Raw genomic sequence first — 15,530 nt, forward strand, 5'->3', positions numbered from 1 at the left:
CCAGTCACTCTCTCTTAGCCCAACTCACTTCACAGGGTTGTTGTTGTGGGGAAAACAGGAGGAGGAAGGAGTATTAGATATGTTCGCCACCTTTGAGTTATTTATAAAAAATAACGAAGGTGGGATAAAAAATCTAAAAAAACTCCCACTAAATATAATGCTAAATATAAAATTATTTCTAATGATGACCTATACTGGCTGTTGCTGGGCAGAAAAGAGGGTTATGAAACTGAGGGGCAAGTAGGGAGACCCAGGACTAACGGTCAGAACCAGATAAAACTGGTTCTGCGGTTAGACTGGTGAACTATTGTGACATTATGACGAAAGGACTCTAAAACCACACCTCCCATGTTATTATAATTATATTATAATTACACCCCCGCTCGTATATTATGGGATAGGCAAGGTGTTATAAGCATGTGTGATTTGTATCAAATTTTGACCAATCATATTCTTTGTCCCTGTTTGAATATTGAATAAAAGGCCTAACGTGACAAGCACTGAGCGCGCTCCCTGGGTAATGACACTTGGATGTGTTGTCCTTTATTGCTGCAGTAATAAAGGAGTTGGATTGGATTTCTCTCGTCCTGCATGTTATTTGGAGACCCTCATGCTGGATCCTCATACCTACCCAACACCGGTTTTCCAGCCAACACTACCAATTTCAGTATCTTTGAAGTCACATTTATTCTTTCCTCCCAGATCCCTTGGTGACAGTTTGAGTGGCATGGATTTGGCAATAAAATTACTTCTAGCAATTTCAGTGCCATACACAGAGGATATGGGATGGAAGACTAAATATGACATCAAAGACACTGAAACTGCTAGAAGTAATTTTACTAATACATGGCCAGCAGGTTGTGTGGAGGAGCACAATCTGCTTGCCAGGCACAACCATCTATGGGCCACCTGAGGGGAGTTGGCATACTTACATTAGCTGAAACAAGGTTCCAGCTGCTCCTGCCACTTCAGCTTGGTTGGGCCAAAGTGCCACACATTTTGCAAATGGTGAAGCTTGTGTTGGAAGCAGATGGAAAACACTTTCACATCAGATAAAAGAAAACCAAAGTTAGCTGCACTCATGAGAATGTGTCCTTAAAGAATGGTTAGTGGGAGATTTTTAAGCTAAAGTTAGGGGACATGTGGATGTGCCCTAACAGTCATGAATGCAGACATATAGTACCTTGCTGCTTGATCAAGAAGTGAGATGAATATGGAATTATTTATAGGAAGTCATATTAAAGAAGACCCTGGGACACAGTTGATTAAATAATGCATATTAGAGCACTACAGAAATTGTTTCTGAATGGAGAAGATGGTGCAGAAAAGAAATGGTTAGAAATCCCAGACCTCATAAGTTTCAGTTGTAATTTTTTTTTCTCTTTAACATCTTATCCAATTAACAACATAAATGAGAGGTTGGGCAACTTATTCCTATGTTTTTCTGACACCCCCAACTCTCACTTCCATATAATAAAGTGGGCAGAAGCACACTCTTATACATAGTGCTTTTCATTTCTTTCAACAAGATTTTTAGGATTTAATCTCTGCAACAGACCACATAGTACCCATTATCTTTCTACCAGCATTTACTTATATTAAAATTTCTCCATAGGTTGTCCCATCTTTAGTAAACATTCTATAGAGGCACACAGATTCATCTACTTGCTCTAGTTTTTTGCCATTTTTGCTGGCAAATATGTAGACTCCATTTTCCCTGTCAAAGACACCCACCTTGGTCTTTGATATATTAATGTTCAGATTCATGCTCCTCAATACATAATACAATCTAACATTTGCTGCAAATCATTCAGGTTCTCAGCCAACAGCACAGCATCACCTGCATATAAAACTACCTATACTTTTACCTCCCCAGCCAAAACATGACACAAGCATTCCTTATTATTAAACAACCATGCGGATATCACATATCCTTCACTTACTCCCTCTCAGCGTTGAACCATTTGCTAAGAATGTTGTTTATTCTTATGCATGCTTTAGTTCCACATCTACTGCTCCTACTGCACTCAGCAAGCAAAACATTCCATAATTCAAGCTGACTCACTTAAGCATGCACTTTCTCTAAATCAACAAAGATAAAGCAAATATTTCTTCTCATGTGCATACATTTATCAGTCAGCTGCTGAGGGGACAAAAAACTGTCTGTACAACCCCTGTCTGGCATAAAGCCTCCCTGCATTTCTCAAATTTTGGACTTGTACCTTTTTGAACAGAATTCTGCCAAAGACATTTTGTTAGACTTCTCTAAGGAAACTGGAATGGAAACATGTAAACAGGTATTCAAGGACATCAAGAGCTTCTGACAAAGGGCATTTACTGTAGAAAAGTTAATGAAGCCATTATAAAAGGATTCCAGTGACTAGTCTGAAATTAATAAATGCAAGCCCCATTTATAGTGACCTGGGATACAAATTATTGTGCTTCCTTCTTCCACTCATAGGGGAAAAATGGGCTAGAAGCCAATCTTCCTTTGGTCAGGAGGAATGGCTTCTACGTGTCTGTTGTTTTGGTAACAGACAAATCTGGTATCACACTGTCTGTCTGTGACCTTCTGGGAACTTAATAAACACCTTTCTAGGTGTATCTACTGTATCTATAATGTTTGCATTCAGCCTTGCTATCTAACCCTTTGAATAGGGGAAGAGTAACAGCTTTCTTTCTATTGTCAGACAGAGATACAGTCTTCACGCATACGATGAACAAGTCATACAGCCACTCCATACGTAAATCAATTAATTTCTCAACATTTCTCTAGTTATACCATTTACATCAGCAGCCTTACTGTTTTTCAATATTCTCCCAGCAGCTATAACTCCTTTATCGGTTTTCTTGTGCACTAATATTCATAGCAATCTTTTCAATTTCACTCTTTGATTATCATTTGAAAATCTCTAGAATATTTCTTCCAACATTTTCTCACTTCAGTTTCATCCCAAATCATTTTAGTATTTTCCCCAGAGATCTATGAGCAAGTATTTCTAGAAAGACATTATAATGAACCTCACCCCAGAGGCTCTACACAGTGCTCATATTTAGATGTCCACAAAGCTCTTAATAAAGATTTTCAGCAAAGACCCTTAAATAAGCATAGGAGCTGTAGGCTAAGAGGACAGATAATCTTAGTCAGGTTGCTGGCTAAAGGACAGGAAACTGAAGGCAGGAATTACTGGACATTAAGGTATTATTTCTAGAAATAGTCTACTCTTGTGGGATAATTTGCCCTCATACATACAGGACCCTTGTGGAAGAGCTGTGGAGAGGTGAAAATCTGGTTTGGGGACAAAGCATTTGGGGGAATGATAAGTTTGGGATCTGATCCATTGTGGTTTACATTGTTTTCTGTTTGTTGTGCTGTTTTAAATCTCTGCTTTTACTGTACATCACTCAGAGGCATTTGGATTGGAGTGATACCGAAATGTCAATAATAAATAGATAGATAGATAGATAGATAGATAAATAAATAAATAAATAAATAAAAGGAGCACTCTCATGTAATGGTGTTTTTGTTGCTCTGTTTTCTTTATGTAGCTGAAACAAAGGCAATGACAGGTTTTGTAGATAGAAGCAAGGAACAAGAAGCAAGGAAAACAGTATTGCAAAAATAAAAGTGGTTTTTCCCTCCAAACCTTTTTAAAGAAGAATTTGAATTTATAAAATAAAAGTAGTGACTATTTAGATTTTGTTCCCAATATATTTCTTCTAGATCATTAATTTTTTAGTTTGAGTTCCATTTGGAATGCATAGAAATCCATCTACAAGGTCAATCCAGGACTGTGTGTGTAGGGGTGGGCGTAGTGTCTCTATGTGTCTCTAAATCTAATCTTGTGGCTTCAAAAACCATTATGGACTTTTTATTTGGAAAAGTTGCAATTCCAGGGGCTGATTGCAATAGCAGTAACATATGTATAATGTCTCTGCTTTTGAAAGCAGTTCATAGCTGAAAGGCCATATGGCTGGCTGAGGCAGGCCATAGTGTTACAGTTAACAATCAATAATGAACAATGTTGCTTTGATCAACATCAGTCAACTGTATTCCTAGGAGTGTGTTTGTGTGCACATGAGTACGAAGAAATGGGTGCCTATTCTTTATGTAGTGTAGCCTATTTCTTCTGGAAGTCCCTGATGCTTTCTCTGGCTTGCTTTGTACTCTGTTGTGTGCAAAACCTATCATTCTGCAGCTGGAATGTTGCATAGAATGCTGGAATTTTCTGTTTTTTTTCCGGACTATGCCTATCTGGATATTCTAGGGCAGTCTGGTAGTTTTCCAGAACAGAAAATCATTCGTAGTATAGTTTAGGAGCTGTTCTAGAACTGTAAGTTTTGTGCATCCCTCCTGTATACTTGCTGCATGGGCCAGCTCATCAATCCACCCCTACATTATTGTTCTTCCCAAACATCAGCAAGATCTAGTGTGATGAGATGAAGCTGGACAGTCCCAACTGTTCCTCCTCGCCTCCTGAAGGGATGTTAACTTTGTACCTGCCACTGTTGCAAAGTCTGTATTTAAATTATCTAGAGCAGAGGGAAAGCCTGGGAAGCAAGGCAAATGCATGATGCTTCATCCAGAGTATGAAGGCAGTTCCTGTGCAAGTAAAGAAAAAGAAAAGGCAACCATGTGCTATGATGCCTATTGACCTCATGGCTTCTTGCAGCTGGCAAAGTATGTTAGCCCAATGTGAAGAAGCTATGCATTGGTCATGTGCCTTTTGCAGTGGCACGTACAACAGAAACAAAAGTTTAGCAATGCCATGGCACCACAATGTAGACATCTACCTGTCCCATCAGGTCCGGCAAGAGGGACATGTTGTGGACCAGCCAAGGAGCTTTGTTTGGCAGGACCCAGGTGGAGAGCCTTTTCTGCCATGGCAGTCATCCTTTGGAACATCATTCCTCCCAACCTTACTAGTCTTCTGGAAGGCCCTCAAAACTTGGTTTTGCCACCAGGCCTGGGGATCCATGGAAGTGTGGAGCCCTTTAAATGGCTGCATTGTGTATAAGTTTAAAATGTACTCTTCCCTGTCTTTTTGTTGTTATATTTTTAACTGGTTTTTAATTGGTTTTTAATGGTTGTGTTTGAATTACGTCGATTGTTTGTGTTTTATTTGTGTATGCCACCCACAGTCACATGCATGAGAGGGGTGCCTATATATATTAGATAGAGAGATAGAGAGATAGAGAGATAGATAGAATCTTCTTCTTGCATTTGGCCATTTTTGAATCCTGCAAGAAACTTCTGAGTTGGAGGAAGGAGGAATTACTGTAACTGAGCCAGCCCCTTTGCTCAAACCACATTCCTGCTGTGTGGGAATGGCCTGCTGAATTGCAGCAACAGTTGCACCACTGTCTCATATTCTAACCTGAATGGCAAGTGTTTGCATTGCAAAATGTTTGCTACAATGTGCATTAAAGTTGTAAATACTAAGTTAAAAGAATGTTGTTATTGTCTATGTCTTTTTCCAAAATAGACTGATTATATCTGGTGAAATTTGTAAATGCCATGATAAAGGTTGGAAAAATAGATGTTATAGGACCTGCTGACTTCATGAGTCAGAGTGCATGTCCAGGACTTCCAAAATAAAAAGCCCATCTGAAATGCTGCTTCATGTATCAGTGGCATCAGATCTAGCAAGAAAGGCCTTTTCTTCATATTATATAGGGCTTCTTAAGCATTTGCTTGCATTTGCAGTATATCTTATGCAGAATGGATTTTGTATTTTGCCATATTACGCTGCTGCCATAGAGCAGCGAGACAGTCTGTACTTGAAGTATCATTCTTCCCAGGGGCAAGAAAATAGACCTGATTTTTTTTTTTGGTTCCTAAAGTACTTTAATTTATTAACATTTACTGTGTCAGACTTCCAAAAAACTGAGAGGAAAAGACATGCAGGCTCCCTCAGACAACCATGAACACTGTTTCTTTTAAGAGTCAGTTTTTACATCTATTTTTCATTGATGAGAAATGCAACTGTTAGTCAGCTTCTATGGACTTTTTCTAACATGGCACCTACAAAAAGCCTGTAGCTGCCATGTTAGAAAAGGTTTGTAGAACATGACCCAAAATAGAGAAGGAAAATAAATGTAGCATAAGTATTAAAGTATCATGCTATGGTGATCTACTTGCTTTTTTCCTTTCCTTTTTTATTTTTAACAGCTGGCTAATTTTGAGAATGACCTGTCAGATTCTGGGATTCTTTGACCAGAGACTCTAATAGCAGAATAAAAGCATCTTATGGTGTTGGCTGCTATTCCATATCTGAGCATCAGGGGTGTCACAATGGTGCAATCAACGTTCTTATGTGCAACAGGAGGCGCTTCAATCGCACTGTTGCTGCCACCATCTTGACTTTTGTTTATCAAACTTTACAGATACCTGTTGAACATAGATCCAAATGTTTGCTTCGACTGGAAATCCTAAAAAATTAGAGCTGGTCACAAATGGGTTTTCTAAACTTTTCACAAACACTCCAGCAATTTCTTAAGGGCAAGACTCCTGCTTAATGATGGTAGCAGCACCGTTACTGAAAAAGCCAAGAAGTTCTCTCATAATGTCTTCTCTTGAAGCTGTGGATGACTGAAGAAATTATTGTGTAATAGAAGATGAGAAATTTACATATATAATTCTTGGCCATCTCATAACAAAGCAAACACAAGAATACTGTAGTCCACCTTACCCATGAATTCCCTTGAACTTCTCCACTCCTTTAAAACAATCAGGGAAATGTTCTCCTCTCAAACTGAGTGAAAACTGATATATAAACATAGAAGATTTCTCTGCTATCTTCCTGGGACAACCACTTCACTTCAAACTAAAGAGGGATTCAGAATAGACCTTAAGGCTTTAGGAAACATCTGGGTAGGAAGCAGTGACTCTGCCCAGCTGTTACTTCTGTGTGAACTTGCACAGATGTCAGTGTAAGTCACAATGAAACATTTGCTTTCAGGGTTGTTTATTTGCACTTTGTTTATTTTATGCTGGAATTTGATCGGCTTTGCTTATGACATGTTTTATTGTTTGATATTTGTTGACCTTTTTTAATTCTTGCAAGCTGTTCTAGGAGCTTTTGCTGAAGAGTAGCTAGTATATAACTTATAAATAAATAAGTACCTTAACTGTAACTCTTGATGTTATTTTGCTGCTTACTCCTTCTCGTTGCTGACATCTAATTTTATCCTGTGGACAAGTAATTAGGCTGTTCTAGGGAAGTAAATAGATGATTTTGCTGTGCTAGAGAACTTATCTGTCCCCCTCCCACCCCCGCTGTGCCTTTTAGCTTTATTTTCAAACTGAAGGCAGATGGCCCCTGCAGAGCTGTAGCCGAATCAATTTTGGTTTCCAGCAGGAATGCAAGACTGTCACTTTTATGATGACGGACATGAAACCATGAAGGAACAGAACACAACTACCACAAATATAAGAAAATACCCAAACATGTATCCTAAATGTGTTGTCAGCATGCTGCATGTAGCTCTGCATTCATCAGGTGCTGGCAACCCATTCACATTGGCTTGCAAGGTACTATCTAGATTAAATATCCTACTTTGCATAGAAGAGCATGAACATATTTGGGATAAAACTGAATTTTGGTTTGGGGCATACAGTACAGTTGGTCTGGATATATTTTGGCCAGAAAGAATTGAAATGCAGACTGTTTGGTGAGCACCTGCTTTGAAAAAGGTCTCCTATGATTCAAATACAAGCTTTAAACATAAGTCTATTCGTTTGTACAACTGGAGCAGGAATGCATATAAATCTAAAAGCATGATCAATTCCATTATTTACAATAAAAAGTTGAAGGAATTAGGGATGGAGACAAGAATGCCGTGAGTGTGGGACAGACCATTTTGGGTACTGTCAAGAAAGGATCGGGGGTGGGGGCGGAATAGTCATGGAAAAAAATAGAGAGAAGGCTGAGAAACTAAAATAAAAGTAGAAGGGCTGCAGGAAAAGAAAGTACAAAGTCCCATAGAAGTTAGAACAATTGCCCTGCAGAGAGTATCTTGTGCTTTTAATTTTTTTAGCTACCTTTTCTTGCTACCTTTCTGTCTTCTGAATACATTGCTTACCTCAAAAGAAATATCATGATAGATATGTATGTATGTATATACATATGTAAGCAGCACCTCCCTCTGATAAACACCACTTTCTCTGTTCGTAATCTCCACCTCTCTCACACTTTTCTCTCTTAGGCACATACAACTTCCTCTGTTTTCTCCTTTCACACATACACACACTTGTGGGATTTTCTTTTTTCTTTTACTAGAGCTATCGTATCTGGGCTGTAAAAAACTAGACAAGTTAAGAGTTTTCTGTATCTGTTTGTGATCATTTAGTAGCCACCTGGAATGCAGCCTAAATATGTCATCCTGTCCTCCTCCATACCAGGTGCTGGGAGAAGAAACTCTCCCAACATCTTGTATGGGAGAGTCTTGGGCTTCAGGGGGCATTGGGTGACCAGGCAGCCAGGAGGACCACACAATTCCTCTGCAACTCTTGGTGACAGCCAGAGGCTGTCTTTCAGCCTCTGCATCGTTGTTATCATTGTTCCCTTTCCTGCTTCTCCTCTGTTACCTGCTTTGCCTCATACAGTACATTCAGGAAGGAGGCAGGAGATAGATAATGCTGGCTTGGCCAGGAATGGGGGGCGGGCAGGGGGTGAAGTGTAGGAGATTGGTGGATGGACACAAGCAGGGGACTGTTGCTGTGGCAGGTAGAGCACAGGGGTGGGGAAAGCAAGAAGTGGGAAGAGGCCCCACTTAGGGACCTCAGAGTTTTCTAAGGCCCAGTGCAACTGCATACAGCGTGCTATGTTCCCCTTAAAGCAGCCCTGCATTTAGAGGTGTTACATTGTTCTGAAATATAAAAGCCCACAGGGGATGATGAGAATGCTACAACCTTTGAAGTACCCTGAAGGTATCTTGGGCTACACCACATGCTACAATTAAAGGAAAGCAGAGGAGGAGTTGGAGGAGGAGGAGGAAGAAAAGGGCACCAGAAGAACCACAAATATTTTTCCCTCAGCTGACATAGAGAATGACATACATATATATATGATGTATTGTTGATACATTATTATTATTGTTGGTACTATGTATCAATACATTATATGAATTCCTTAGGTTGACTGCTCATGGAAAAACTGGCTTGTGTATTTGTCTATCTTAGATTGCTAGAAAGGATAGGTTTTCTCTGAGCAGCAAATCTGAATACTCCTGACTAAAATCTTGCTTGTGGGGTGACCCTGCAGAGGTCAGTCTTTCTGATCACCTGCTGGAAAAAGCAGACCTTTGGTCTGTGGTGGGGCAGATCCAGCAGCACTGACACTGCACCTTTTATCCTATTGACCACCACAACATTGGGAGTACACAGAGTAAGCAAGCTAATTCCTTTTCATTACTGTTATTTTCTCTAATTGGGAAGTCTCATGCTCTTAAGTTCTCTATTCACTCTGCTTTTTACAAGAACAGAGTACTTCCTTTTCCTTCACTTTTTTTCCCACCAGGATAGAAAATGGGAAGACAGCCTTTCTGTCAGAGCTGTAACTTCCATAACAAAATGTCCTTTAGGATCCTAAGTATCTGTCTCTAGATTGGTGTTTCTCAACTTTAGAAACTTGAAGATGTGTGAACTTCAACTTCCAGAATTCCCCAGCCAGCATGTCCACACATCTTAAAGATATTAATATTTAGATATTCTTCATGGGTGTGCATAGGTGCCCCCTGCCCTCTGGAATGGGCTTCCCCAGAGATCCAAACGGCCCCCACAATGTTGGTGTTTCAAAGGGGCTTGGAGACTTGGCTCTTTGCCCAGGTCTTTGAAAAGGATGATTGAAGCCTCCTTTTAACTTAGGTTATTTATTGTTTTGTTTTGTTTCTGCCCAGTTTGTTATCCTGCCACCTCTATCCTTCCTTTTGTTTCTTGCTATTTTTAATGTCTTGTTTTTCATGTTTTAAATAATTTGTAAACCGCCCAGAGTTGCTGGGAGTCAGGCAACATATAATAATAATAATAATAATAATAATAATAATAATAATAACAACAACAACAACAACAACAACAACAACAACAACTACTACTACTACTACTACTAATAATAATAATAATAATAATAAATAATGCCTAGAGAATGAATTGAAGAATTCCATTCAGGGTTGCCTCAATTATTCCTACATATTCTAAGCCATAAGGTGACCCCTTAGTTCTTCCTGAACTCCATTTTTACTTCAGAATATTTTTGGACTGAAAAACAAGAAAACTCATGACTATTCACTATACATTACATCCCCATAGTGATATTGATAGATTATACCTGCCCTGCAGAAATGGAGGCAGAGGTTTACTTCAAGTCAAACAAACTGTTGAAGAAGAAAAGCATGCATTGGCTGATTATGTAAAAGACAGTAAAGAACACACACTGATGCAAGTCAAAAATTGGAACTTACTTAATGTACAGGAAACAAAACGTGAATATCGAAATAATGTAATAAAAACACGAACAGAATGCTGGCAAGGAGAAGCATTACATGGTCAATTTCTACAAAAGATTGAGAGGAAAGTGGATAAAGATAAAACCTGGCAATGGTTTACAACTAGAACATTAAAAAAAGAAACCAAAGGCTTGATTCTAACTATTTGAACTAATGCAATCAAGGCCAGAATTGAAAAAATCATCAAATGATTCAAAGTGTAGATTGTGCAAAGAAGCAGAAGACACAGTAGATCATATACTCAGCATGTGCAAGATCTCACAAACTGACTAAAAACAACATCATAACATAGTCACCAAAATAATTCACCGGAACATCTGTAAAAATTACCATTTGCCAGTAATGAAAAATTGGAGGGAACATATAGTTGAAAAAGTAGTAGAAAATGAGCAGATTAAAATATTGTGGGATTTCCAAATACAAACTGATAAAGTCTTGGTGCATAACACACCAGATTTAACTATGGTTGAAAAGAAGAAAATGTGGATAACTGACTTGGCAATACCAGGGGATCTTAGAATAGAAGACAAAGAATTGGAGAAGATCACAAAGTATCAAGATCTGAAAATCAAAGTTGAAAGATTATGGCATAAACCAGCAGTGGTAGTCCCAGTGATTATCAGCACACTGGGTGCCATACCAAAAAACCTTAGATGGCACTTAGAAAGTTTGCGCATTGACAAAATTTCCATCTGTCAGTCACAAAAGGCCACATCGCTTGGATTTGCATACTATGCTGATACATCCTAGGTTCTTGGGAAGAACTTGATGTGAATGAAAGAACTGGCAGCTGTGATTTCATGTTGTGTATAATAATATGTCCTCCTAGATAATGTCCAGGGGATGAATGGAAGAATTCCATTCAGGGTTACCTCAATTTTTCCTACATATTCTAAGCAATAAGGTGACTCCTCAGTTCTTTCTGAACTCCATATTTAGTGCAGAACATTTTTTTTTATTACTGTGAGTTCAATCTTCCCCTTTTTGAACAGCTGAATATTGATTTTATTTATGTATTTATTTAATCAATTTTATATGCTGCCCATCTCACTGTGTAAGTGACTCTAGGCAGCTTACAAGTAAAAAATGATAAAAAACAATAAAAGTCTTTACAAAAATATATAAACTTAAAAGACAGAGAGAGTGTCCTCAGGCCACCAACCAACCCCAGTGCTGCGAGCCCCCATTGGATCCCCATGCTAGTTGGCAGAGCCAGGTCTTAATGCTCTTCCAGAAGGCCAGAAGAATGGGGGCCAATCTCACCTCAGGGGGCAAGATGTTCCACAGGGCAGGGCTGACAGCAGAAAAGGTTCTTCTCCTAGACCCCACCAGTTTAAATTCTCTAGCTGATGGGGTTTGTAACATGCCCTTCCTGCTAGACTGGGTGGCAGAGGCTGATGAAACCAGGATGAGGTGGTTCCTTGGGTAACCTGGGCCCATGACATGAAGGGCTTTAAAGGTCCTAACCAACTTCTTGAATTGGACCTGGAAGCAAACTGGCACCCAACGCAGCTCACGGAGCAGAGGTGTTACATTCGCAGCCCCAGAGGTGCCCCAGCGGCAGCTTCCAGATACTTTTCACTTCCTCGGGCCCAACAGGTCAAACTGTTCCCAGATAACTGGGCAAGTCTGCTCCCCAGGGATCTCCAAAGGACTTCAATCATTTATACTGATTTTAATCATTTTCTGATTTACTGAACTGAATTTTAATCATTTATACTGCATTTTAATCATTTATACTGATTGGTCTGATTAATTATCTTTAATCTTTAAGAATGTGTGTACATAGGCTGGTATTTCATTTTAATTGTTATTGACTGATACTGTTTTTGGTGATCTGGGATCAATATTTCTCTTTTTGTTTTTAATAATTTATGCTGCATTTTAATCATTTATACTGATTGGTCTGATTAATTACCTATAATCTTTAAGAATGTGTATACATAGACTGATATTTCACTTTAATTGTTATTGACTGATAATGTTTTTGGTGAACTGGGATTAATATTTCTCTTGCCTTCTATACAACACTGCATTGGAAACTTGCACTCTTGTGAGTGCTCCAAGCTTTCTGAAATCATTCTCAAGAAGAAGCCAGTATCCTACCTCCAAAGCCAACTGGAACAGGAACCTGTGTTGGTCTTTCTTCAAAATGTCCTTCTCCCCTGCCTCTTTCATAGAGCAGATTGCCTGCATCTGGTCTGTTGTCTCGAGATGTCTTCTCTTCATTGACTGAAACACAAAGAGCAGTCTGGTTTTTGATTGTGTAAGGCTAGTGTGTTGGCCTGAGAAAGTGAGGAGAGCAACAGCTGGCGAATCAAATTAGGCCAAGGGATTGCAACCAGAATGCACATAGTGTTAAACGGAAAGGCAGCCTGGCATCCATTGTTGCTATGGCATGGTCTGAAATAAATGGAGGGGGAAAATAGGAGGAAAGGAAGAAAGAATACTGAAAATGCTAAGAAGGTGAAGGGACATATTTATTATTGTTGAAAAATTCCAGTAGATGCTGTTTAACTGCCCAGTAACATCATGTTTATATAGTTTTCATAATGGTAGAGTACAGATCTTCTTTGGATGCATTGCAAAACTATGAATAATTAAATATATATTTCTTTATAATTGTAGATACTGAAATTCAACTGTATTTGCATTAGTGCACAAAAAGTGCAAGCAAATGGAACTCATTAAAAAGAAAGGAGAGGTTCACAGACGGCCAGTGCTGTGGAGAGTGGTTGGAAAATAGCTAAGGAATAAATACAGTGCATTTATATCAGAGGAGGAACTGGCTAAAGGGATACGTAAACAGAACATTATTGAAGATTTCAATGGTTGGAGGATCAGGAGCTATGGAAATGTAACAAACGTATAGCATTTCACACTTTGCTATTATTCAGTAGGTCACTGTATCTCGTACATGTGAAGTTGTGTGGAAATGAAGATGGCAAAGTAATCTTACTCCAGCTAAGTTACACTGTGCTTTGGTTCCACTAGGATGGACACTTATACAGAATCCTAGAACAGTCTAGCAAGAGTTATATGACCACATGATGGGACTTTTAAGGCTTTCTGCCTAGAAAACTACTGAAACTTCCTGTCCATATTCAACGACAACAATAAATGCAGAAGGATTTGGAACAGAAACCCATAGTAACACTGGGGTCACGTTGTGTAATGGGAAGAAGGAATAACCTTGAGGAACAGGAGGAAGAACCACAACCAAGTCAATGGTCAGATAAAAGAAATTTGAGTCTGAGGCAGAAATGTAATTTGAGAAAGCATCTCAGACATGATCCTCCCTAGTTCTCATAAAGATAAAGGGGGGGGGATGGGAGAAGCACATTCAGACTTGTAAGATTCTCTTACTGTAACCTTAGAATAAAAGTAGTATTAACTCTCATAACTCTGGCTTCCTAGTCTGGTCTGTCTTGAAGGGCTGACACCTTGCCTTCCCTTTTCAAGATACGGGGAGGCACCAAGCAGGAAATATGAGTTACTCCTCCATTCCAAGTTCCTTCAGGGTAATGAGAAGCATTTAGTCTGCTGCAAGACATATGGGCAGCCATTGCACTATACCAGTCTAAAAGCTAATCACAGGCTTGCTCACTTGTCAGATAACAGTCCAGGCTGAGAGACACATTATCAAAGGCAATGATGGCTTCTGACCCAGCTTTCCAGGATGCAATAATCTGAAGCCAAAATCTGTAAAGAATAAGAGAAGTGATCAGACAATGTCAGTCAAGACAACCACTCATCATCAAAGCACTTTGCTCTTGATATACTCAGCCTAGCCTTAAGCTGAAAAGTATAAACTTTTCATAGGTGCAGACTCAAACTGGTGCCCTCTGATTGTGTCAACCATACAGATGGAGAATGATGGGAGTTGGAGTCAACACATTTGGAAGGTATTGGATTCCGGAGGACAGATAAAATGCATTCCTGGAATCAAACAAGCCATTTGTTTTAAGAGGGTAAAAGCAGGACTTTCGTTTAGGTACATGTGAAAGTAGGTATGCTGATGCATAAGGCTTTCCCATGTAACTATCTTCAAATAACTGAGAATCACAAGGGCAAGGACAGGTGTCTAATTTCTGGCACTACTCATTGATTCTGCCCACTTGGGATCACCTGTGGCCCAATGTGGTAGGCAGCCTCCTTTTCCTTAGATGGCCCAGGGCATGGTTTGATAGGTAAAGGAAAGGTCTTTGCTATGTCTATAAAAAGGAGTCTTGAACCTACACTTGGTGCCTATTTTCACAGAAATGTGATTTTCTGCAGTGCTGATAAGAAATGCTCAGAAACATTTAATTCTGATGAGTTTTATACCTATGTCACAGTGAGAGATCAATAGAAATCCCAGAGTTGTAGATCAGACTGGGAGGTTGAAAAAACACTTTGGAAGAAGACAATAAAAGCCACTTCCATACTGTTGCCAAGAAAACTACATGGATATGAACATACAGTATAGTCACCAGGAGCTGTATTTCTTGACTTGTTAAAACTTCTTTTTGTACATATAGAGCAAACTGACAGACATGTGCATTATACGGGGATATATACTGAAATTAGCAAAATAAACAATGTTGTTAAACTGTACTTTTCTTAAAACTCTTGAGACCCTCAAACCAGTAGATACAAGGACGTATCCTTGGTCTTAACCTTTAGCTACGTGCTTATTTAATAATATTTTATATTGGTATATTTTATGCTGGGTTAGTAGGAGTATTTAAGCATGAATGTGAATGCACATATGCACACACACACTTATGCAAATATATGTACACTCATGTGCACATACATACACGTGCATGCATATATAGACATAAACACTACGATAAAAATTCCCTGGTGCAAATGGCTATTGAAGAGTTATCTGTAACAGTGAATATTTCAGAAACAAAGAGTACTTAAAAATATTAACTTTTCCCTCTACAAAATGCCTTCTGCTTTAATCCTCGTTTCCTCTGAAATACTCCCTTTGGAGTATAAAGCTATACTCATAGCTACATTGCAATTTCCTGATA

At 39.0% G+C, this 15,530-nt stretch overlaps 1 protein-coding gene and 1 pseudogene across 1 annotated transcript in view; one reads left to right on the forward strand and one right to left on the reverse strand.

Annotated features, from left to right (window-relative positions):
- The window catches only part of ALK (ALK receptor tyrosine kinase), a 632,586-nt gene that overhangs the window by 71,084 nt on the left and 545,972 nt on the right, over window positions 1-15,530 (reverse strand). The window contains exons 10-11 of the mRNA XM_088145791.1: window positions 14,114-14,208; window positions 12,613-12,738 (exon numbers count right to left, since the gene is read on the reverse strand). Coding sequence (XP_088001917.1) covers window positions 12,613-12,738; window positions 14,114-14,208 — 221 coding nt within the window. The remainder of the gene's footprint in view (window positions 1-12,612; window positions 12,739-14,113; window positions 14,209-15,530) is intronic.
- Window positions 10,278-11,256, forward strand: LOC148217144 (uncharacterized; annotated as a pseudogene).

Source organism: Python bivittatus, unplaced genomic scaffold (genome assembly GCF_059951505.1).
Source record: "Python bivittatus isolate LINGU-HERP-01145 unplaced genomic scaffold, Pbiv_v1 ctg000020_np1212, whole genome shotgun sequence".
In the NCBI taxonomy this organism is placed as follows: Eukaryota; Metazoa; Chordata; class Lepidosauria; order Squamata; family Pythonidae; genus Python; species Python bivittatus.